This window comes from Zophobas morio, unplaced genomic scaffold (genome assembly GCF_036711695.1).
Source record: "Zophobas morio isolate AGI-343-1 ecotype UQ-CSIRO unplaced genomic scaffold, CSIRO_AGI_Zmor_V1 ptg000021l, whole genome shotgun sequence".
NCBI lineage: Eukaryota > Metazoa > Arthropoda > Insecta > Coleoptera > Tenebrionidae > Zophobas > Zophobas morio.
In genome coordinates this window covers 27228013-27253884 of record NW_026972126.1, presented here as the reverse complement: position 1 = coordinate 27253884, position 25872 = coordinate 27228013, and the positions used below count along the sequence as shown (strand labels likewise).

General features: G+C 31.2%; 1 protein-coding gene across 1 annotated transcript in view; it reads left to right on the top strand.

The window, feature by feature from the left end:
* The first annotated feature begins 587 nt into the window (after window positions 1-587).
* LOC135132819 (runt-related transcription factor 3-like) overlaps window positions 588-25872 on the top strand; it is a 35500-nt gene continuing 10215 nt past the window's right edge. The window contains exons 1-2 of the mRNA XM_064061020.1: window positions 588-1019; window positions 13252-13452. Of these exons, the coding sequence (XP_063917090.1) occupies window positions 659-1019; window positions 13252-13452 (562 nt within the window). The 5' untranslated portion in view covers window positions 588-658. The remainder of the gene's footprint in view (window positions 1020-13251; window positions 13453-25872) is intronic.

Genomic DNA, 25872 nt, shown 5'->3' with positions numbered 1-25872 from the left:
TTTTTGAACCTTCTTTGAAATATTTTGTGTAAAAGTATGAGCGAGAAATCGTGAAAGAAAATTAACATTAAGAAGTGTTTTATAAATTGTTCGTGATGTAAATAAGAGGAAACGTATTTTAAATATTTGAAAATATTCAACAGTTGCCGACGGAAAACACATTAGCTCTAACCGACTATTTTTCATTTTTAGTTTTATTTTAATGGAATGAATATTTTTCTGGTCCTCAGATAACAGCAGTTTTTTTTTTGTTTGTACTGTAAGATAATAGCATTCCTAAAAAAATTTGGGTTGCTTTAAGGTTGTTTAACTTTCTTGTTCTTCAAGGAACCATTCTCGGACTGCCCCACTTTCCAATAAAATTGTCATAATTATTGCAATTAACAGTGAGATCGTCGCCAGGTGAAAAAAATGTTTGCTCTTCGTCTCTTCATCTTCCGCACCTCACGCCTCTTTTTCTCCGCAGGTCGCCGCCAGCGGCCGCCCCCGCCGCCTCCCGCAGCCCCCCCACGCGCACTTTTCCCGCTGTGGTCACCAGCACGGCACAGCGTCGCAGGCGGCCTTGATTTTTCCGCCGCCACACTCGCGCGGCGCGCCCCATCGCGGCTCCGTCCCTGAAGATGCCCGGCCGCGCCCGAAACCGCAGTTGACGGCCAGGATGCACCTCGCCGGCGAAGTCTCCTCGACCACGGGCTACGAGCGCCTCGGCGCCCTCACGGCCGAGATGCTCGCCGAGCGCACCATCGACGGCCTCCTCGCCGAGCACCCGGGCGAGCTGGTGCGCACCGGCAGCCCCCACGTGGTGTGCACGGTGCTGCCGCCGCACTGGCGCTCCAACAAGACGCTGCCGGTGGCGTTCAAGGTGGTGGCGCTGGGCGACGTCGGCGACGGCACGGTGGTCACGGTGCGGGCGGGAAACGACGAGAACTACTGCGCCGAGCTGCGGAACTGCACGGCGGTGATGAAGAACCAGGTGGCCAAGTTCAACGATTTGAGGTTCGTGGGAAGGAGCGGACGAGGTGAGTAAGGAGAGAAGGTGGTGTATGAGTGGCGTGCGCGACGACGAGTAGTCACGCTGGGACAAAAACAGTTTTTACTACCGATTTGTTTCGGATAAATTTAGTACATAGAATGAAGTCGCCCTTTAATGTAAAAAAAATTGACTTAGTTTTCTGCGCTTTTTAAAATCATTGAAATTGAGTAAAAATTCGTTAACGGTAGTATAAGATGGGATTCCTATATTACATTTAATGTAATAAATGTATTTGTGCATTTAAAAAAAACTGGTATTACTCCGGTTTCTAACAAGGGGCTTCTCTTATTTTATTTAAAAAAAATTTTGGACTTTTACAAATTTTGTCTTTCAAAACGAATATTTAGAAAATCTTGTCCCAGGACTACAGATATACTTATTTTTGGGATCAGCACGTCGAAATCTAAATCCTAGAATTTTTTGTGGATTTTTAGGCAACTTTTTCCAGAATCTTCCCTAAGAAATACCGCAACTTTTTTTTTTGATTATTTAATTTTTAAATTTTTAAACTTTTCGGTTTTTAATTTTTGAGTTTTCAATTAATACAGATTTTCTATTTTGGATCTTACAGTTTTTCGTTTTTTCAAATTTCCATTTTTGAATTTTTCGATTTATTAATGTCTTAATGCTCTTTTATTTTAATTTTCAGTTCTTTTATTTTTAAAATTTTTATTTCAATTCTGGAATTTTTAATTTCTCAATTAATCACTATATTTGCATTCGTGATTTTTCACTTTTTCGTTTTTTTAAATTATAATTTTTGAATTTTTCAATTTCTTAGTTTTCCGGTTATTCAATACATACTTCAATTTCGATTGTTTTATTTATTCGATTTTCAATTTTCAGATTTTTTTGCTTTTGTTTTTTTATTTTTCTGCTGCTCTATTTTTTATTTAAAATTGTTCAGTTTTTCGATTTTCCGATTTTTGATTTGTCGATTAATTCTTAATTTTCATTGTTATATTTTTCAGTTTTTCGTAGTTTTAAATTTTGATTTTCGAACTTTTCAATTTCTTCTTATTTCAATTTTTCGATTTTTAAAAATTTTCAGTTCTTGCATTTTTTAATTTTTGATTTCTCGTTTAATTAATAATGATTTTGTATATTATATAATTCCGTTTTTCGTTTTTTCAGATTCTAATTTCTTTGTTTTCTAAATTTTCTATTATTTAATTTTCACAGTTTTCAATTTTCGATTTTAAAAATTTTCCAGTTTTAAATTTTGATTTTTTTATTACTACTGATTTGCCATTTTAGAATTTTCAGGTTTCTGTTTTTCCAATTTATGATTTTAGAAAATTTCCATTTTTCGATATTTGTTTTCCAAATTTTTATTTTTAAATTTTTCGATTACAATTTTTCAATTTTGGATTTTTGATTTTTCAATTATTACTGATTTTCCATTTCACACTTTTCAGTTTTCGTATTTTCAAATTTTGATTTTTGAATTTTTCGATATTTTAATTTTTCAGCTTTTTTTATTGTTAATGTTATGATTATCTTATTTTTAGAAATTTTAATTCTTAAATGATTAGATTTTTTATTTTTCAATTAATAATTGTATTCCGTTATGACGTTTTAAATTTTTGCTTAGGTATTTCAATTTTTCGATTATTTAATTTTTAGAATTTCTAATTCTGGTATTTTAAATTTTTTTATTTTTTACTTAAATACTGATTTTCCATTTTAGGTTTTTCAGTTTTTCTTTTTTTCAAATTTTAATTTTTGAATTTTTCTGTTTCCTCTTTTTTCATTTCTGGCTTTCAATTTTTTACAATTTTCAGGTTACTGATTTTTCAATGAAGTTTTACTAATTTTCCAGTTTGGACTTTTCAAATTTTGGTTTTGTTTTTCTAAATATTAGGATTTTACGATTTTTTCGATTTTTTTAATTTTTCGACTTTTGATTTTTGAGATTGTTTAGTTTTTGTTTTTCAAATTATGATTTTTCAATTTTTCGGTTTCTTAGTTTTTCAGTTATTCCGTATTTCAATTTTTCGATTTTCTTAAATTTTGATTTTTCAATTACTTTTAGTACTTATTTTCCATTTTAGATTTTTCTATTTTTCTTTTTTAAAATTTCGATTTTTGAATTTTTCTTTTAAAATTGCGATTATTTCATTTTTACAGGTTTCAGTTTTTCGGTTTATAATTTTCCGATTTTTTGGGTTTTTTAGTTTTAATTTGTGGTTTTTCAGTTTATACTGATTTTCCAATTTAGATTTTTAAAGTTTTTGTTTTTACAATTTGTAACTTCAGAAATTTTGCATTTTCCCATTTTTTTAATTTATCCGTTTTTAATTTTTGATTTTTCAATTGTTACTGATTTTACGTTTTGGATTTATAATTTTTTTTGTTATTTCAAAAATGAATTTTTTTTTCTTAGTTTTTCAATTATTGCTTATTTAAATTTTTGGATTATTTAACTTTTAAAATTTTCAATGTTTCGATTTTTTGGTTTTGGTTTTTAATTTTGTCTTTTCAATTATTACTTATTTTCCATTTTAGATTCTTCTATTTTTTGTTTTTTCAAACTTAGATTGTTAAATTTTATGATTTCCTACTTTTTTATCTTTATCAATTTTTCGATGATTTAATTTTTAGAATTTCTAATTCTGGTATTTTAAAATTTTTTATTTTTTACTTAAATACTGATTTTCCATTTTAGATTTTTCAGTTTGTCTTTCTTCCAAATTTTAATTTTTGGAATTTTTCGATTTCCTCCTTTTTCAATGCTGGCTTTCAATTTTTTACAATTTTCAGGTTTCTGCTTTTTCAATGAAGTTTTATCAATTTTTAAGTTTAGACTTTTCAAATTTTTGTTTTGTTTTTCTAAATACTAGGATTTTACGATTTTTTCGATTTTTTTCATTTTTCGCTTTTTGATTCTTGAGATTGTTTAGTTTTTTGTTTTTCAAATTATGATTTTACAATTTTTCGGTTTCTCAGTTTTTCAGTTATTCAGTATTTCAATTTTTCGATTTTCTTAAATTTTGGTTTTTCAATTACTTTTAGTACTTATATAGGTATTTTCCATTTTAGATTTTTCTATTTTTCTTTTTTAAAGTTTAGATTCTTGAAATTTTCTTTTAAATTTTCGATTATTTCATTTTTACAGGTTTCAGTTTTTCGGTTTATAATTTTTCGATTTTTTGGGTTTTTTAGTTTTAATTTGCGGTTTTTCAGTTTGTTTATATTGATTTTCCAATTTAGATTTTTAAAGTTTTGGTTTTTACAAATCGTAACTTCAGAAATTTTGCATTTTTCCATTTTTTTAATTTATCCGTTTTTAATTTTTGATTTTTCAGTTGTTACTGATTTTACGTTTTGGATTTATAATTTTTTTTGTTGTTTCAAATTTTGAGTTATGATTTTTTTTCTTACTTTTTCAGTTATTGCTTATTTAAATTTTTGAATTATTAACTTTTAAAACTTTCAATGTTTCGATTTTTTGGTTTAGGTTTTTAATTTTGTTTTTTCAATTATTAGATACTTATTTTCCATTTTAGATTCTTCTATTTTTTGTTTTTTCAAACTTAGATTGTTAAATTTTATGATTTCCTACTTTTATATCTTTATCAATTTTTCGATGATTTAATTTTTAGGATTTTCAATTCTTGCTTTTTTAAGTTTTTTATCTTTCAGGCACATTACATTTTTTAGTTTTTCGTTTTTACAAAATTTGATGGTTGAATTTTTTTGTCTGTTTTTCAGTTAATCCTGCTTTTAATTTTTCGATTATTTAATTTTTACAGGTTTTAATTTTTCGATATTTAATTTTTCCCTTTTTTGGGTTTTTTTGTTTTAATTTTTGATTTTTAAATTTGTTAATATTTTCTTATTTTCAGTTATGTTATATTTAGAATTTTCAATTCTTGGATCTTTAAATTTTTTTTCGATTATTTTATTTTTTCTATTTTAAATTTTTAGATTTTTTTTGTTGTTTACTCTATTTATATTTCATTTTTCATTTAAAATTCTTCAGATTTTCGATTTTTCAATTTTTCGATTTTTGATTTTTCGAATATTTACTAATTTTCCAATTATATTTTTCAGTTTTTCATGGTTTCAAATTTTGATTTTCGAAATTTTAGATTTTTTAGTTTTTCAACTAATTCCCTATTTGAATTTTTCGATTATGAAATTTTTTCAGTTATTTATTTTCCATTTTAGATTTTTCTGTTTTTTGTTTTTTCAAACTTTGATTTCTGAATTGTACGATTTTCTACGTTTTCAATTATTCCTTATTGTAATTTTTCGATTATTTAATTATTAGGATTTTGAATTCTTGCTTTGAGTTTTTGCTTAAATACTGATTTTCCATTTTAGATTTTTTAGTCTTTCGGTTTTCCAAATTTTTATTTTTAAATTTTTAAAATTATGTCATAATTTTCAGGTTCTCGATTATATTCAGTTTTTGATTTTTCAAACTTTAGTTGTTTAGTTTTTAAATTATTGAAATTTTCGATTGTTCAACTATCCGATTTTCCAATTTTCGAATCTCTCAATCTTTTAATCTCCGAGTGTTTTAATGTTTCATTCAAATGAAAAAAAATCCAGAAACTGGAAATACTGGAAAATAAAAAAAAATCGAATAATTGAAAAATCGACAAATCGAAAAATCAGAAGTTAAAAATTGAATAACGGAAAAATCAAAAAGTGAAAAATTAAAATAATACCATTGGTGTAAAATTTAAATTTTCACAATATTGGCAAAATAATTTTGTTGAAGCCATTTTTGAGACCAGTAGAAGATTTAAGAGTTTCTGTACAGATTGTATAAAAAAAAATGTATGTTTTTTGAAAATTATCTAATGAAATTTCCTGTAAATTCCGTCGTCCAAAAGTTATGTTCGGCGTTATTTCTGACCATCTTTTTAGATTCACAGACGCCTAATTCGTCAAATTTTAGGATTTTTATCTTTCAAATCGAGTATTTCGAAAATCTTGCCGTCGACGTTTTGGCGTTTCCCCTCTCCTGCGGCGTCCTTTTCCCGCTTCCGGTGGCCGCCGGAAGCGATGAACACGTCGCCGCCCGACCTTAATTAAATACCAACATCGCAAAGTAAACACGACTATTTAAGTTATTTGCTTTCGCGATCGCAGCGTCTCTAATCTATGAATTATGTTGGCGTCCCTGTAATCCCTGATTTATCGACAGTGCGTCCATATTTCCCAGCATTACCAACTGAACCGTGCCCCACTATCCGGCCATTTTGGATTAAAGAACGCTCCCAATCTATTCCATATTAAAGCCCCCCCCCTCGTGATTGATGCCCTCTGCGAAAATATTTTCGAATTTATATGAAATTCCGTTAGTCCGGATTTATTTTTATTTATGACCGCGATGTTTCGGTGACGCGTTTTTATTATTTATCGGCGATTTGTTTAAATGCAAACACAATATTTTAATTCCTGGAATCAATAATCCGGGCGTTTTTGTTGCTGCGATTTTCCTCGTGTAAGCGATACCTGCTGGAGGAGAGCACAGGCCCTAAGATTCCATTAATATTTCCATTTGTAATTTCGTACTTTTACGCGCTTTTTTCGCCGGGGGAACGCGGAGGTCGGATAGCCGCAACATTATATCACGAAAACATTAAAAACTTGATGTAAAAGCTCGGCAAGGGTGTAAACTTACCTGTTCATCTCCGGATCGTGGCCGCAAGCGGCGGCTTTAGGGAGCGCTGCGAGATTAGGTTGGCACTTCTGGAGGGCGAAATTAGCCGCGGACGCTGCTGGGAATTGTTATCGTGATAAATATTGCCGGATTTATGGACGCGCCGAAATTCGGCGGGCGTGTGCGGGAAAATCGGCCGACGGGGTTTCGATTGAGTGCCGGAGTTCGTCTTTCGTTAAGTCGCGGAATAATTACTTGCGAAAAAACGTAAAAATGTTTGCTGAAATTTAAGGATGGAAAATTTTATTTATTCTGGAAAATTCTGACCTAAATTGATTTTCAGAGGGTGTTCCGAGCTTATTTTTTCCGTCTAAACTTAAAGAAGATATTCGTTCGTATAAATACGCTTTGATTTATGTGGTTTCAAAGTCTCATCAACGATAATTTTTCTGGCCGGATTTGTCACTAAATCATAAGAATAATTGTAACATCCGATTTCAAAATGACTTCTGGATGTGGAAATCCACAAAAAAGCTCTTCAAATCATTTTCAAAATAGGGTGTTTATTTATGAAGCAAGATTTTCCAAAAATTCGGTTCAAAGAAACTTTTTCAAAAATCTTAAAAACTGGTATATGAAATTGGAAAATTGAAAAATCAATTTTAGAATTTCCAACTTTTCGATATTGAGTTTCCGAGTTTTCAATTTGGATTTTTCAGTTTTTCGAATTGTCAATTTTTCGTTTTCCTCATTTTTTATTTTTCATTTATCTAATCGATTTTTCAAAATTTTAGTTTCTCAAGTTTTTAAATTAATATTTTCACTGATAGACCTATACATCAAATAATCGAAAAAAAATCGAGTAATTCATTAATAGAAAAATCGAAGAAACAAATATTGAAAAATGGGACGAAATTTAGAAACTGAAAAATTGAGGCATTGAGAAACTGAAAAATTCGGGAAACAAATAATTGTAAAATTGAAAAATCCGAAAATCAAAGTTGAAGAATTAAAAGTTTTGAAATTTTAGATTTTCAAATCAAAAATTAAAAACCGGGAAATTAAAAGAGGAATAAATTGAAAATTGAAAAAATTAAATAACTGAAATAAGGAATAACTGAAAAGGCAAGTAATCAAAAATTCAAAAATCAAAATTTTGCAAAAACAAAAATCCGAAAAATCCAAAATGGAAAATCAGTATTTTAGTAAAAAATCAAAAATTTAAAAATGCTGGAAATTCTAAAAATTAAATAATCGGAAAATTGAAAAAGTAAGAAATCGAAAACGTCAACAACATAAAAAGGAAAATCGGTAATTAATTGAAGAATCAAAAATTTAATCATCCAAGAATTAAAATTCTAAAAATGAAATAACCCAACATTGAAAATATAAAAAAAAAAACTAAAAAGTAAAAGATCGAAAATTTCAAAAATCAATACGAAAACTGGAAAATCAAAAATTAAACTCGAAAAATTTTAAAAACCGGAAAAGGTAAAATCCTCATATAATAAAAAAAATGGAAAACAAGTAATAATAGCTGAAAAAACAAAATTAAAAACCAAAAAATGAAAAAAACGAAACATTGAAACTTGTAAAAGTTAAATAATCCAAAAATTGAAATAAAGAATAGTTGAAAAATTAAGAAATTAAAAAATTTAAACGTAAAATCAGTAAAAATTTAAAAAATCAAAAACTAAAAACCGATAAATTAAAAAAATCTGGAAAAATGGCCAGAAATAACGCCGAAAATAACTTTTGGAGGGCGGAATCTACAGGAAATTTCATTTGATAATTTTCAAAAAACAAAACTTTTTTGATACAATCTCTACAGAAAATCTTAAATCTTCTAATGGTCTCAAAAATGGCTTAAACAAAATTATTTTGCCAATTTTGCTAAAAATTTAAATTTTACACCAATAGTGTTGACTTAATCAAATCCTATTAACATTTTAATTTTTCACTTTTTTATTTTTCCGCTATTTCGATTTGTCGGTTTTTCACTTATTTGATTTTTTTTATTTTCCAGTATTTCCAGTTTCTCGATTTTTTTTTCATTTGATTGAAACATCAAAAAACTCGGAAATTATTAAATTTCAATAACTTAAAAACTAAAAAACTAAAGTTTGAAAAATCAATAATTGAATATAATCGGGAACCTGAAAATTATAAAATAATTTTAAAAATTTAAAAATCAAAATTTGAAAAAACGAAAGACTAACAAATCTAAAATGGAAAATCAGTATTTAAGGAAAAAATCAAAGCAAGAATTGAAAATCCTGGTAATTAAATAATCGAAAAATTGAAATAAGAAATAATTGAAAAAGTAGAAAATCGCACAATTCATAAATCAAAGTTTGAAAAAACAAAAAACAGAAAAATCGAAACGTTGAAACTTGTAAAAGTTAAATAATCCAAAAATTGGAACAAGGAATAATTGAAAAACTAAGAAATGAGAAAATTCAAAAACCAAAATTTGAAATAACAAAATAATGAAAAATCTAAAACGTAAAATCAGTAACAATTGAAAAATCAAAAACAAAAAACCGATGAATTAAAAAAAATCGAAAAATGGAAAATTTCTAAAATCATGATTTTGAAAAAGAAAAACAGAAACTTAAAAAATTTGATAAATCGAAAAATTGAAAACTGTTAAAATTTCATAATCGAAAAATGAGGGAATTAATTGAAAGACTAAGAAATCTAAAAATTCAAAAACCAGAATTTGGAAATACGAATAACTGAAAAGTGTAATGTAAAAAATCGTTAATTATATGAGAAATCAAAAATTAAAAATGCAAAAATTACGAATTCTAAAACTCAAATATTTAAATAAAAAAATTGAAAATTTCGACGAATAACTGAAAAGTGTAATGTAAAAAATCGTTAATTATACGAGAAATCAAAAATTAAAAATGCAAAAATTACAAATTCTGAAACTCAAAGACTCGCAATATTTAAATAAAAAAATTGAAAATTTCGAAAATCAAAATCTGAAACCTCGAAAACCTGGATAATATAATTGGAAAATTAGTAATTATTCGAAAAATCAAAAATCGAAAAACTGAAATATCAAAAATCTGAAAAATTTTTAATGAAAAGTGGAGTAAAACTAAAACTAAAAAACTCAAAAAATGGAAAAATTAAGTATCGAAAAATTGAAACCTGTAAAAATAAATAACCAAAAAATTAAAAGAAGGATTAACTGAACCATCAAATTTAGAAAAAACGAAAAACTGAAAAATGGAATGTGCCTGAAAAATAAAAAATTTAAAAAAGCAGGAATTGAAAATCCTAAAAATTAAATAATCGAAAAGTAGGAAATTGTAAAATTTATAATTCTTAAGTTTGAGAATACAAAAAATAGAACAATCTAAAATGGAAAATAAGTAATAATTGAAAAAACAAAATTAAAAACCAAAAAACAAAAAACTCATAACTCAAAATCTGAAATAACAACAAAATTAAAAATCCAAAACATAAATTTAGTAACAATTGAAAATTTAAAAAATTTAAAATTGCAAAATTTCTGAAATTACAATTTGCAAAAACAGAGACAAAAACTAAAAAATCTAAATTAAAACTAGAAAACTCAAATAATCGAAAAATTGAAACTTGTAAAAATGAAATACTCGAAAATTTAGAAGAAGGATTAACTGAAAAACAGAAAAAAATTCCAGAACCAAAATTTGAAAAAACGAAAAACTAAAAAATGTACCTACTCTGCGTGAAAAATCAAAAATTTAAAAACACAGAACTAAAAATTCTAAAAATGAAAGAATCGAAAAATTGAAATAAGAACAAATTCAAATACTTATTCGAAAATCCAAATTTGATATCACGATAAATTGAGAAAAGTAACGTGGAAAGTAGTAATTAACCGAAAAATAAAAAACAGAAACATCGAAAAATCGAACAATTAAAAAATCGAAAAACTGAAAATTTTTAAATAAAAAATAGACCAGTAGAAAATTCAAAAACTCAAAAACTAAAAAACCTCAAACTTGAAAATTGTAAACTGAACGAATCGAAAAACTAAGAAATCTAAAAATTCAAAAATCATAATTTGAATAAATAAAAAATGAAAAATTTAAAAATCCAAGAATTGAAAATTCTAAAAATTAAATAACTGAAAAATTAAAATAAGAAAAAATTGAAAAATGTTTAAATGAAAATTGGAAAAAATGAAAAACTGGAAAATCGAAAATGTAAAACAGTAATAATTGAAAAATCATAAATTATAAACCGAAAATTTGAGAAAACGTAAAATTAACAAATGAAATGTGCATGAAAAATCGAAAAATCGAGAAATCGAAAAATAACATTTTTAGACGAAAAATAGACAAAAAAAACCAAAACCTGAAAATTCTAAAACTGAATAAACGAAAAATTGAAAAGGAGGTAATCGAAAAACTAAGAAATCTAAAAATTCAAAAATCATAATTTGAATAAATAAAAAATCAAAAATTTAAAAATCCAAGAATTGAAAATTCTAAAAATTAAATAACTGACAAATTAAAATAAGAAAAAATTGAAAAATTCATAAATTAAAATTGGAAAAAACGAAAAACTGGAAAATCCAAAATGTAAAACAGTAATAATTGAAAAATCAAAAATTAATAACCGAAAATTTAAGAAAACGTAAAATTAACAAATGAAATGTGCATGAAAAATCGAAAAATCAAGAAATCGAAAAATAAAAATTTTTAGACCAAAAATAGACTAAAAAACCAGAACTTGAAAATTGTAAAACTGAACGAAAAATTGAAAGTGGGGTAATCGAAGAAGTAAGAAATTTAAAAATTCAAAAATCATAATTTGAATAAATAGAAAATCAAAAATTTAAAAATCCAAGAATTGAAAATTCTAAAAATTAAATAACTGAAAAATTAAAATAAGAAAAAATTGAAAAATTCATAAATGAAAATTGGAAAAAACGAAAAACTGGAAAATCCAAGATGTAAAACAGTAATTATTGAAAAATCAAAAATTAATAACCGAAAATTTGAGAAAACGTAAAATTAACAAATGAAATATGCATGAAAAATCGAAAAATCGAGACATCGAAAAATAAACATGTTTAGATGAAAAATAGACTAAAAAAACAAAACTTGAAAATTGTAAAACTGAATAAACAAAAAATTGAAAAGGGGGTAATCGAAAAACTAAGAAATCTAAAAATTCAAAAATCATAATTTGAATAAATAAAAAATCAAAAATTTAAAAATCCAAGATTTGAAAATTCCAAAAATTAAATGATTGAAGAATTCAAACAAGAAATAAAAGTGGCCATTCGTCCGAAGGACTTCGTTGCCGCTCGTGAAGTAAAAACTGAAAAACTAAAAATTCAAAAAATTCAAAAACAACAATTTGAAAAAACGAAAAACTGAAAAACCCAAAATGTAAAACAGTAATAATTGAAAAGTCAAAAATTAATAACCGAAAATTTAAAAAATCGAAAAACTAAGAAACCGAAAAATAAAAAAATCTTAATTTAAAAAAACGAAAGCTGAAAAATCAGAAATGGAAAATCTGTGATTAACTGAAAAATAAAAAAATAAAAAATCCAAGATTATTCTAGACATTAAGTATGTAATTGCAAAATTAATAGGTATAAGAAAAATTTAGAAAAATGAAAATGTCAAAAAATTCGAAAACGAAAATAGGAAAAAACAAACACTGACAAATCTAAAATAGAAAATCAGTAATTATTTAAAAAATCCTAAAAATTGCGATATTTTATAAGGACATTTTTGGAAAATTTGACTAAAGTCCATAAAAAATCCTGGGATTTATATTTCGACGTTCTGATCAAAAAAATATAGCGTGTTTTTAGTGCTGGAGGAAAATTTTTCAAAATATTCGTTTAGTAAAAATTTTCGAAGAAAAAAAGCCGAAAATGACTTCTGGAAGTCGAAATCTAGAAGAAAACCTTGTAGTTTAAAAATTCACAAAAAATTCTGGGTTCTAAAATTTTGGCGTGCGGGTTCGAAAAATATTGCATTTTTGTCTATTTGACAAACAAAACTTGTGAAAAATCCTTAAAATCAATTTCATATGTGAAAGTCGAGAAAATTAAGAGTAGAATAAAAATCAAAAATCGTGAAATCCAGGAAGTCTTGAAACTTCATAAAAACTGAAATATTGAAAACTAGAAAAGTTGCGAAATTAATTGAATTTGATTTGTAGATGAAATTCTAGCATGACTACTGACCGTCTAACACGCTACTCACATTAAAACAGCTACATGCACCGACCCGACCCATCACTCCACCCCTCATCCCTCACCCCCAACCGTCCCATCTTCAACGCAGCCACCCTCCCTCCCCCCATTTTAAAATCGCATTTGCCCCGACACCCACATTTGTCAAAACCGTCATCCGCAGCCTCCCGCGATCGGAATCGAATTTGTTCAAACTGTTGCGGAATTGGGCCATATCTGCAGGTCTGTCGAGCGAGGCGTCGTCGGCACCGCGGCGCCCGTCTTATGACAGCTTTTGCATAATTCGGCCATTTTGCGCGTCGTTTGCGTTTACGACGCGCCGTTTAGGGTAACACACCATGCGCCTTTTTTATATCGACGCCCTCTTCCTTGTTCCAGGCAAGAGCTTCACGCTGACGATCATCGTGTCGACGTCGCCGCCGCAGATCGCCACCTACAACAAGGCCATCAAGGTCACGGTGGACGGGCCCAGGGAGCCGCGGTCGAAGACGCGCCAGCAGGGCTTCCACCACTTCCCCTTCGGGCCGAGGCACTTCGCGCCCGACCCCTTGACGGGCAGCCTGCCCTTCAAGCTCAGCGGTAAGCGGCGCGCATACTTTGAAACCGGCGTTGATATCGGGGCCATTATTCTATTTAATCTTGGCAAAGCGGATTGCAAATCAGTTTCCCCGATTGAATATTTTGTCTAGTGGTGCGGTTGCCATAGCGATATCAGTGCTCACGTGGTGGTTGCCGCCGAAAACAATAAAAACGCATTTTTGCGTGCCAATTAAGGGATGAGCCGTTATTCTCACAGTCGCAGCTTTAATTGATAATTAGCTGATGTAATTAATGGGGTGGGTTCGGAGGCGAACTACTGGTGCATGAGGGTAGTTCGTTATTATCCTCATAGCGAGATTAGAGCAAAACGCTCCCCGCTTCCAGCTAATGAGCTTGTTGTATTGCCTTACTTCACGTAACGGTCGGAATTGGGGCTTAATAGGTAAACGCGATCGTAAAGATTTAAATGGCCATATACGTATGGATAAGTCGGGATGAATTGCCAATTAAGGGCGGATTTAAGATCGGGGCTGAGGGACAAATCACCGGGAAATTGGAAGATGAGGGGTTAAGAATCATTTAAAGACAGAAAAATAATCTCTAGAGGGTGGTTTTTGTTTGCGCGGATTCATAACTTTTAAATGGGTTTCCTTGGAAATTCTGGGTCATCTGATTTCTCATTCGATTGTAGACTTTGGAACTAGTTGAGGAAAGTTTTTACAAAATTTAATATCAGAGATCTCCGAGATTTTGTTGTTTCCACATATTACAAAAAAAAAAAAAACAGTTGGGAGCTCTAAGATAATTTAAAACCCTTTCAAAAATAAAACAACACAATGGACCTCAATGATTTTTTTTTCAAATATTAAATAGAACCCGCTAGAACCGTCGAGATTTTTTCAAAATGCTTAAAAATAAAACACCAAGGGTCTCCGAGATATTTTTTAAATTCTGACAAATAAGACGCATGGCAAAACACCAAAATCCTCAAATCCTCAGAACACCATAATCCTCAATTCTTCAGAACACACTTACCCTTAAATCCTCAAAACATCAAAACCATCAAATTCTCAAAACATTATAATCCTCAAATCCGCAAAACACAATAATCCTCAAATCCTCACAGCACCATAGTCCTCAAATCTTTAAAACACTGTAATCCTCAAATCTTCAAAACACGTCCTTTTCGTCCTTTTCGTCCTTTTTCATCCATTTCGTTCTTGGCGTCCTTTTTCGTCCTTTTTGTCTATTTCGTCCTTATTCGTCCTTTTGGCAATATTTCGTCCTTTTCGTCTTTTTCGTCTTTCTTCGTCCTTTTTCATCCTTTGTCGTCGTTTTTCGTTTTATTTCGTCCTTTTCGTCTTTTTCGTCCTTTTTCGTCCTTATTCGTACTTTTCGTAAATTTCGTCCTTTTCGACCTTTTCGTCCATTTTCCTCCTTTTCGTGCTATTCGTCTTTTTTCCTCCTTTTTCGTCCTTTATCGTCCTTTGTCGGCCATTTGGTTCTTGTCGTCCTTTTTCTTTCTTTTCGCCCTTTTCGTCCTTATTCGTCCTTTTCGTAATATTTCGCCCTTTTCATCATTTTTCGTAATATTTCCCCCTTTTCGTCATGTTTCGTCCTTGTTCGTCATTTTAGTAATATTTCGTCGTTTTCGACCTTATTGTCCTTTTTCCTCCTTTCCATCCTTTTCGTCCTTTTTCGTCCATTTTCGTTCTTTTCCGTCCTTTTTCGTCCTTTTCGTCTTTATTCGTCTTTTTCGTCCTTATTCGTCCTTTTCGTAATATTTCGTCCTTCTCGTTATTTTTCGTCCTTTTTCGTCCTTTTCCTCCTTTTTCGTTATTTTTTGTCCTCTTCCGTTCTTTTTCATCCATTTTCGTCCTTCTTCGTCCTTTTTCGTCCTTTATCGTTGTATTTCGTCCTTTTCGTCCTTTTTCGTTCTTAGTCCTCTTTTTCGTAATATTTCGCCCTTTTCGTCCATTTTCCTCCTTTTCGTCCTTTTCGTCTTTTTCCTCTTTTTTCATCCTTTTCGTCCTTTGTCGTCCATTTCGTTCTTGTCGTCCTTTTTCATCCTTTCCGTCCTTTTCGTCGTTATTCGTCCTTTTCGTAATATTTCGTCCTTTTCGTCATTTTTCGTAATATTTCGCCTTTTTCGTCCTTTTCGTATTATTTCCTCCTTTTCGACCTTATCGTCCTTTTTCCTCCTTTCCGTCCTTTTCGTCTTTTTTCTTCCTTATTCGTCCTTTTTCGTCCTATGTCGTTCTTTTTCATCCATTTCGTTCTTGTCGTCCTTTTTCGTCCTTTTTGTCTATTTCGTCCTTATTCGTCCTTTTGGTAATATTTCGTCCTTTTCGTCTTTTTCGTCTTTCTTCGTCCTTTTTCGTCCTTTTTCGTCGTTTTTCGTTTTATTTCGTCCTTTTCGTCTTTTTCGTCCTTTTCGTAAATTTCGTCCTTTTCGTCCATTTTCCTCCTTTTCGTCCTATTCGTCTTTTTTCCTCCTTTTTCGTCCTTTATCGTCCTTTTCCGTCCTTTTTCGTCCTTTTCGTCCTTTGTCGTCCATTTAGTTCTTGTCGTCCTTTTTCTTTCTTTTCGCCCTTTTCGTCCTTATTCGTCCTTTTCGTAATATTTCGCCCTTTTCGTCATGTTTCGTCCTTGTTCGTCATTTTCGTAATATTTCGTCGTTTTCGACCTTATCGTCCTTTTTCCTTCTTTCCATCCATTTCGTCCTTTTTCGTCCTTTTTCGTTCTTTTCCGTCCTTTTTCGTCCTTTTCGTCTTTATTCGTCTTTTTCGTCCTTATTCGTCCTTTTCGTAATATTTCGTCCTTCTCGTTATTTTTCGTCCTTTTTCGTCCTTTTCCTCCTTTTTCGTTATTTTTTGTCCTCTTCCGTTCTTTTTCATCCATTTTCGTCCTTCTTCGTCCTTTTTCGTCCTTTATCGTTGTATTTCGTCCTTTTCGTCCTTTTCCGTTCTTAGTCCTCTTTTTCGTAATATTTCGCCCTTTTCGTCCATTTTCCTCCTTTTCGTCCTGTTCGTCTTTTTCTTCCTTTTTCGTCCTTTTCGTCCTTTGTCGTCCATTTCGATCTTGTCGTCCTTTTTCGTCCTTCTCGTCGTTATTCGTCCTTTTTTCTTAATATTTCGTCCTTTTCGTCATTTTTCGTCCTTTTCGTCCTTTTCGTCATTTTCCTCCTTTTTCGTCATTTTCGACCTTTTCGTCCTTTTTCCTCCTTTTCGGTCCTATTCGAACTTTTCCTTTTTTTTCGTCATTTTCGACCTTTTCGTCCATTTTCCTCCTTTTCATCTTTTTCGCCCTTTTCCTTTTTTTTTCGTCCTTTTCGACCTTTTCGTCCATTTTCCTCCTTTTCGTCCTTTTCGTCTTTTTCCTCCTTTTTCGTTCTTTTTCGTCCTTTTCCGTCCTTTTTCGTCCTTTTCGTCCTTTGTCGTCCATTTCGTTCTTGTCGTCCTTTTTCATCCTTTGCGTCCTTTTCGTCCTATTCGTCCTTATTCGTCCTTTTCGTAATATTTCGCCCTTTTCGTCATTTTTCGTAATATTTCGCCTTTTTCGTCGTTTTTCGTCCTTTATCGTCATTTTCGTAATATTTCGTCCTTTTCGACCTTTTCGTCCTTTTTCCTCCTTTCCGTCTTTTTCGTCCTTATTCGTCCTTTTTTGTCCTATGTCGTTCTTTTCCGTCCTTTTTCGTCCTTTTCGTCCTTTGTCGTCCATTTCGTTCTTGTCGTCCTTTTTCGTCCTTTTCGTCCTTCTCGTCCTTATTCGTCTTTTTTCGTCCTTTTCGTCATTTTCCTCCTTTTTCGTCATTTTCGACCTTTTCGTCCTTTTTCCTTTTTCCTCCTTTTCGGTCGTATTCGTCCTTTTCCTTTTTTTTTCGTCATTTTCGACCTTTTCGTCCATTTTCCTCATTTTCCTCTTTATCGCCCTTTTCCTTTTTTTTCGTCCTTTTCGTCTTTTTCCTCCTTTTTCGTCCTTTTTCGTCTTTTTCGTCCTTTTCCATTCTTTTTCGTTCTTTTCGTCCTTTGTCGTCCATTTCGTTCTTGTCGTCCTTTTTCATCCTTTGCGTCCTTATTCGTCCTTTTCGTAATATTTTGCCCTTTTCGTCCTTTTTCGTCATTTTCATAATGTTTCGTCCTTTTCGAACTTATCGTCATTTTCCTCCTTTCCGTCCTTTTCGTCCTTTTCCTCCTTTTTCGTCATTTTCGACCTTTTCGTCCATTTTCCTCCTTTTCTTTGCACTTTATTGTTAAGATTTTGTCTGGAAAATTGCATCCCTATGTTTTGTAACTTATGTAATTTAATTGTAATTTCCTGTTCATATATGTATTTTGTATTTATTCTCTTTTGCCTACTTGTGGTTTATGCTGTTTGGCAAATATATACCTATTTATTTATTTATTTATTTATTTATTTTTCATCTTTTTCGCCCTTTTTCGTCCATTCTGCGTCCTTTTTCATCCTGTTCCGTCCTTTTTCGCCCTTTGTCATCCTTTTTCGTTCTTTTTTGTTCTTTTCGTCCTTTTCGTCCTCTTTCGTCCTTTTTCGTTCTTTTCGTCCTTTCTCGTTTTTTTCGTCTTTTTCGTACGTTCCTCCCCTTCGTCCTTTTCCGTCCTTTTTCGCTCTTTTAGTCCTTTTTCGTCCTTTTCGTCCTTTTTCGTCCTTTTCGTTCTTTTTCGTCCTTTTCGTCTTTTTTCGTCCTTTTCGTCCTATTCGTCTTTTTTCCTCCTTTTTCGTCCTTTATCGTCCTTTGTCGGCCATTTGGTTCTTGTCGTCCTTTTTCTTTCTTTTCGCCCTTTTCAAATCTTAACAAAACAATAGTCCTCAAATTCACAGAACACCATAATTTTGAAATACTCAAAACACTATATTCCTCAAATTCTCAAAACACAATAATCTTCAAATCCTTAAAACACCATAGTTCTCAAATCATCAGAACACAATAATCCTCAAATCCTCAAAACACTATAATCCTCAAATGCTCAGAACACCATAATCCTCAAATCCACAGAACACAATAGTCCTCAAATTTTCAGAACACGATAGTCTTCAAATCATCAGAACAAAATAATCCTCAAATCCTCAGAACGTCATAATCCTCAAATCCTCAAAATATCAAAATCTTTAAATCCTCAAAACACTAATCCACAAATACTGAAAACCCCATAATCCTCAAATCCTCCGAACACCATAATTTTGAGATATTCAAAACCCCATTATCTTCAAATCATCAAAACACCATAGTTCTCAAATCCTTAGAACACCATAATCCTCAATTCCTCAGAACTTCTTAATCTTCAAATCGTCAAAACACCGTAATCCTCAAATCCTCAGAAAACCATTGTCCTCAAATTTTCGAAACACTAGTCCTTAAATCCTCAAAACACCATAATCCTCAAATCCTCAAAACACCATAATCCTCAAATTATCTGAACACAGTAATCTTCAAATCTTCTAAACACCGTTATACTCAAATCCTCAAATATCAAAATCCTCAAATCCTCAAAGCACTATAATCCTCAAATACTGAAAACACTATGATCCTCAAATGCTCAGAACACCATAATCCTCAAATCACCAGAACACAATTATCTTCAAATCCTCAAATTATCTGAACACAGTAATCTTCAAATCTTCTAAACACCGTTATACTCAAATGCTGAAAATATCAAAATCCTCAAATCCTCAAAGCACTATAATCCTCAAAAGCTCAGAACACCATAATCCTCAAATCCACAAAACATAATAGTTTCAAATTTGCAGAACACAATAGTCTTCAAATCATCAGAACACAATAATCCTCAAATCCTCAGATCGCCATAATCCTCAAATCCTCAAAATATCAAAATTTTTAAATCCTCAATACACTAATTTCCAAATACTGAAAACACCATAATCCCGAAATATTTCGAACACCATAATTTTGAAATACTCAAAACACCATAATCCTCAAATCCTCAGAACACCATAATCCTCAAATCCTCAAAACACCATAATCCTCAAATCCTCAAAACACCATAATCCTCAAATTATCTGAACACAGTAATCTTCAAATCTTCTAAACACCGTTATACTCAAATGCTCAAAATATCAAAATCCTCAAATCCTCAAAGCACTATAATCCTCAAATGGTCAGAACATCATAATCCTCAAATCCACAGAACATAATAGTCTTCAAATTTGCAGAACACAATAGTCTTCAAATCATCAGAACACAATAATCCTCAAATCCTCAGAATACCATAGTTCTCAAATTCTCAGAACACCGCAATCCTCAAAGCATCAGAACGTCTTAACCTTCAAATCGTCAAAACACCGTAATCCTCAAATCTTCGAAATACCATAATCCTCAAATTCTCAGAACACAATAATCCTTAAATCCTTAAAACATCAAAAGCCTCAAATCCTCAAAATACTGTAATCCTCAATTCCTCAGAACAACATATTCCTCAAACACTCCAGACACCATTATCACCAAATTCCCACATCTTAATGCTCAAATCTTCAAATTCTCAAAACATCAAAATCCTGAAATCCTGAGAACACCATAATCCTCAAATCCTAAACATTAAAAATATCTGAGAATTTTTGAAATTTTTTGAAGAATATAAACAACGAACCCTTAAATTTTCCACATATTATAAAAAAAAAATACATCTAGAGCCCTTAAGATTTTTCAAACTCTTTAAAAAATGAATGACCAGAGATTTTCGATTTTTTTTTATTCTTTCACATATAAAACACAAAAGACCCTTAAGTCTCTTTTCAAATATTAAAGATAAGACCTCAAGATTTTTTTTTTTTTGAGGAGTTCGTGAAATATTTTGTAATTTCTTACATAAAAAAGGGGCACTTTAACGATTCTTTCACCTATTAAAACAGAAACTAGGTTCGCCCCCTAAAATCCCACAGATGAGTTTCCCGAGATTTTTTTTCAAGGATAAAACACAACGAATCCCAAAGATTTTTTTCACGTATTAAAAAAATCGCCAAGGACTCCCAAGATTCTTTCAAATTGTTTCAAAAATTAAGCAGTAGAAATCTCCGAGAAAAAAAGACAATAGAGAGTTCTAAGATTTTTTTCAAATATTAAATTAAAGCCAGTGGAAGCATCCAAGACTTTTCTAAAATCTTTAAATTCATAAGTGGCATAAAAACGCCATTTTACAACTTGTTGCGTAAATAACTCCCACGAACATAGAAATTACCCAGGAATCCAATTTTCCTCTCTTGAACAAAACATATTGATGTAGACGTCAACATTTCATGCGAAAAGTGGTGAGACAACCGAAGGTACGAAGCGACGGAATATACGACGGCTGATATATTGACAAAAGGTCGCTCTTATGAAAAGCACACTATCTGTGTCAGCTTGCTAGGGCTCACGTAGGACTTCATTCGTATTATCTTAAGGGGGTGAGACATGCACTTCAGACGTGACCACAATTTAATTTTTCTTATCATCAATTCTTTTCAAATTTTAATTCAATTTTTATAAATAATGCGCATTTTTCACCGCAGTTTTAATTCAAAGTCCACAACAACACGCGTTTCTTTTCTTGAAAAAGCATTGCTCTAATTTAAGTCGCTCAATCTGTGGCTAAAAATAACAACTCTTTTATCCAATTACACAATATCCAACAAGTAACTCCAACGAACACCCTCTATTGATTTCTCCCAACCGTTCAACCCTTTCTGTACAGTAGTCACGAATTAACACGCGAGCTGGATTCACACGGACTTCATACACGTACCGCTAGGTGGCGCAGCCGTCCAATTTTGCAGGAAATCACACTTTTTAAAAAAGTTAATTGAATTAAACTTCGTGATGTTTGTAATTTCAACGAGAAGTGTCTCAAACACGCGAATCCTGCTGGCGCAGGATTATAATTTGGCTCGAACCGAAAAATATATTGTTGTAGTGCTTGATTAAATTTATTACATGCACCACCAAGTGGTCGTGCGACTTATTCCCTGTTTCGGCCTCCCACACACCAAAACCACCTTCCTCTAACAAAAAAACCAATTAGCAGCCTCCACCTCCCGAGTTTTGATCTTCCTCCGCTCCATCTGCGGACTCGGCTTTCGAAGGTAAAATCCCACTCACACAGAGAATACATTAACAGAATGGCAGGGATAAGTCTGCGATGATGGCCCACTTCTCAAGCACCCTCCTTAAGACGTGGATAAATTCAGGGTATTAACAGTCGAGGACACACTTTATTACGTCATAAAAGCACCCCTGATGAATAGTGATGGCTTTCGAAATTCGTCCCGAATTTAAAGGCGCGCGAATTTTTCACGTTCGCAATCATGTTGCCGAGGATGTCGTAAATATACGCATGCGAGATGTCGCTGTGAAAAAAGCGAAAAAGTATATGACATGACATGCGAAATTTTGCGTGGAATTCGGGACGTGGCGAGAATAGTTCCGAGGTGTGATAAGGGTGAGAGTTGAGCCGCGGAAGGGAGGTGGGAAAGTGTGTAATTGAGTTATAGTCTTGCCTTCTGTTGCTGCTGATATCTTGGGGAGTTGATATCTCGGGCGCTGTGGGGGTGCCGGCTACTGACACTTGCAAATATTTAGGGATGAAAGGGAGAGCGGGATGGAGCGGACGTGCAAGGTTGGTTGCATATGTGACCGGTCAGAATTTGAACAGGTGCGACGTTTTTTAATTAAAATGCCTTATTTATGTACTTCTTAATATGGTAACAATAATCTCGTCTGGAAAAACTGCATGAATTTTGTTGATTTTTCCAGATTTTTTCAAGGGATAAATGTGTTTGATTTAAGGTAAAATCCTTGAATTCCCTTTTTTTTTCTTAAGGTGAACTCATACGGAATCTATAAGCTGATATAATCGCGACTTTGAAATAGTGAATTTATCAGCATTATTTTTTTATTTGAAAAGTGTCATTTTGACATTAAATAAAAGAAATTGTCGAAGAAAGCAGTTTCTAATAAAAAATACAAAGTGTGACGAAAATCCTATTAAAATTTGTGATTTTTAGAAGTAGAACACGCCGTTTGATGGCTACTTTAAATGTAGTCTTCGATTTAAGGTAAAATCAGAAGGAGCTTCCACACCTCTGGTAACAAACATCACTTTTTTTACATTTTCACTCGCTATTTAATGAGTTAGAGATGAAATTATAATAAAAATATCAAGTTTTCAGTTCACGAATCGCTACAGATCGTGTGATGAATCCTTTAATTCCCTTTTTTTTTTCTTAAGGTGAACTCATATGGAATCTATAAGCTGATATAATCGCGACCTTGAAATAGTGAATTTATCCGCATTATTTTTTTATTTGAAAAGTGTCATTGTGACATTAAATAAAAGAAATTGTCGAAGAAAGTAGTTTCTAATAAAAAATACAAAGGGTGACGAAAATCCTATTAAAATTTGTGTTTTTTAGAAGTAGAATACGCCGTTTGATGGCTACTTTAAATATAGTCTTCGATTTAAGGTAAAATCAGAAGGAGCTTCCACACCTCTGGTAACAAACATCACTTTTTTTACATTTTCACTCTCTATTTAATGAGTTAGAGATGAAATTGTAATAAAAATATCAAGTTTTCAGTTCACGAATCGCTACAGATCGTGTGATGAATCCTTTAATTCCCTTTTTTTTTCTTAAGGTGAACTCATACGGAATCTATAAGCTGACATAATCGCGACTTTGAAATAGTAAATTTATCCGAATAATTTTTTTATTTGAAGAGTGTCATTGTGACATTAAATAAAAGAAATTGTCGAAGAAAGTAGTTTCTAATAAAAAATACAAAGGGTGACGAAAATCCTATTAAAATTTGTGTTGTTTAGAAGTAAAACACGCCGTATGATGGCTACTTTAAATATAGTCTTCGATTTAAGGTAAAATCAGAAGGAGCTTCCACACCTCTGGTAACAAACATCACTTTTTTTTACATTTTCACTCTCTATTTAACGAGTTAGAGATGAAATTGTAATAAAAATATCAAGTTTTCAGTTCACAAACCGCTACAGATCGTCTGATGAATCCTTTAATTTCCTTTTTTTTTCTTAAGGTGAACTCATACGGAATCTATAAGCTGACATAATCGCGACTTTGAAATAGTGAATTTATCCGCATTTTTTTTTATTTGAAAAGTGTCATTGTGACATTAAATAAAAGAAATTGTCGAAGAAAGTAGTTTCTAATAAAAAATACAAAGGGTGACGAAAATCCTATTAAAATTTGTGTTTTTTAGAAGTAGAACACGCCGTTTGATGGCTACTTTAAATATAGTCTTCGATTTAAGGTAAAATCAGAAGGAGCTTCCACACCTCTGGTAACCAACATCACTTTTTTTACATTTTCTCTCGCCATTTAATGAGTTAGAGATGAAATTGTAATAAAAATATCAAGTTTTCAGTTCACGAGCCGCTACAGATCGTGTGATGAATCCTTTAATTCCCTTTTTTTTTTCTTAAGGTGAACTCATATGGAATCTATAAGCTGATATAATCGCGACCTTGAAATAGTGAATTTATCCGCATTATTTTTTTATTTGAAAAGTGTCATTGTGACATTAAATAAAAGAAATTGTCGAAGAAAGTAGTTTCTAATAAAAAATACAAAGGGTGACGAAAATCCTATTAAAATTTGTGTTTTTTAAAAGTAGAATACGCCGTTTGATGGCTACTTTAAATATAGTCTTCGATTTAAGGTAAAATCAGAAGGAGCTTCCACACCTCTGGTAACAAACATCACTTTTTTTACATTTTCACTCTCTATTTATTGAGTTAGAGATGAAATTGTAATAAAAATATCAAGTTTTTAGTTTACGAGCCGCTACAGATCGTGTGATGAATCCTTTAATTCCTTTTTTTTTCTTAAGGTGAACTCATACGGATTCTATAAGCTGAAACAATCGCGACTTTGAAATAGTAAATTTATTCGAATTATTTTATTATTTGAAAAGTGTCATTTTGACATTAAATAAAAGAAATTGTCCAAGAAAGCAGTTTCTAATAAAAAATACAAAGTGTGACGAAAATCCTATTAAAATTTGTGTTTTTTAGAAGTAGAACACGCCGTTTGATGGCTACTTTAAATATAGTCTTCGATTTAAGGTAAAATCAGAAGGAGCTTCCACACCTCTGGTAACAAACATCGCTTTTTTTTACATTTTCACGCGCTATTTAATGAGTTAGAGATGAAATTGTAATAAAAATATCAAGTTTTCAGTTCACGAGTCGCCTACAGATCGTGTGATGAATCCTTTATTTTCATTTATTTTTCTTAAGGTGGACTCATACGGAATCTACAAGCTGATTTAACCGTAAATCTGAAATAGTGGATTTATCCTGTTTTTTTTTTTTGTATTTGAAACAAATCATTTTGAAATCATAAAATAATTTCTTGAAGGAAACAGTTTATAATAAAAAATACAAAAATGTGACGAAAATTCAATCAAAATTTGAGTTTCTTAAAATTAGTACACGGCGTATGATGGCTACTTTAAGCACAGTCTTCGATTTACGGTAAAATCAGAAGAAGTTACCAATCGTCGGGCAAACAATATTTCTTTTTTCACACTTTAACTGTATATTTAATGAGCGAAACATGAAATTGTAATAAAAATATCAAGCTTTCAGTTCACGAGTCGTCTACAGATCGTGTGATGAATCCTTTATTTTCATTTATTTTTCTTAAGGTGGGCTCATACGGAATCTAGAAGCTGATATAACCGTAAATTTGAAATGTTGGATTTATCCTGTTTTTTTTTTTGTATTTAAAACAAATCATTTTGAAATCATAAAATAATTTCTTGAAGGAGCAGTTTCTAGTAAAAAATACATAAAACTGACGAAAATTCAATTAAAATTTGAGTTTCTTAAAAGTAGTACACTCCGTATGATGGCTCCTTTAAGCATAGTCTTCGATTTAAGATAAAATCAGAAGGAGTTACCAATCGTGGGGTAAAAAATATTACTTTTTTCACATTTTCACTGTCTATTTAATGAGCGAAACCTGAAATTATAATAAAATATCAAGTTTTCAGTTCACGAGTCGCCTACAGATCGTGTGATGAATCCTTTATTTTCATTTATTTTTCTTAAGGTGGGCTCATACGGAATCTACAAGCTGATATAACCGTAAATTTGAAATAGTGGATTTATCTTGTTTTTTTTTTTGTATTTGAAACAAATAATTTTGAAATCATAAAATAATTTCTTGAAGCAAGCATTTTCTAATAAAAAATACAAAAATGTGACGAAAATTCAATTAAAATTTGAGTTTCTTGAAAGTTGTACACGCCGTATGATGGCTACTTTAAGCATAGTCGTCGATTTAAGGTAAAATCAGGAGTTACCAATCGTCGGGCAAAAATATTACTTTTTTCACATTTTCACTGTATATTTAATGAGCGAAACATGAAATTGTAATAAAAATATCAAGCTTTCAGTTCACGAGTCGTCTACAGAT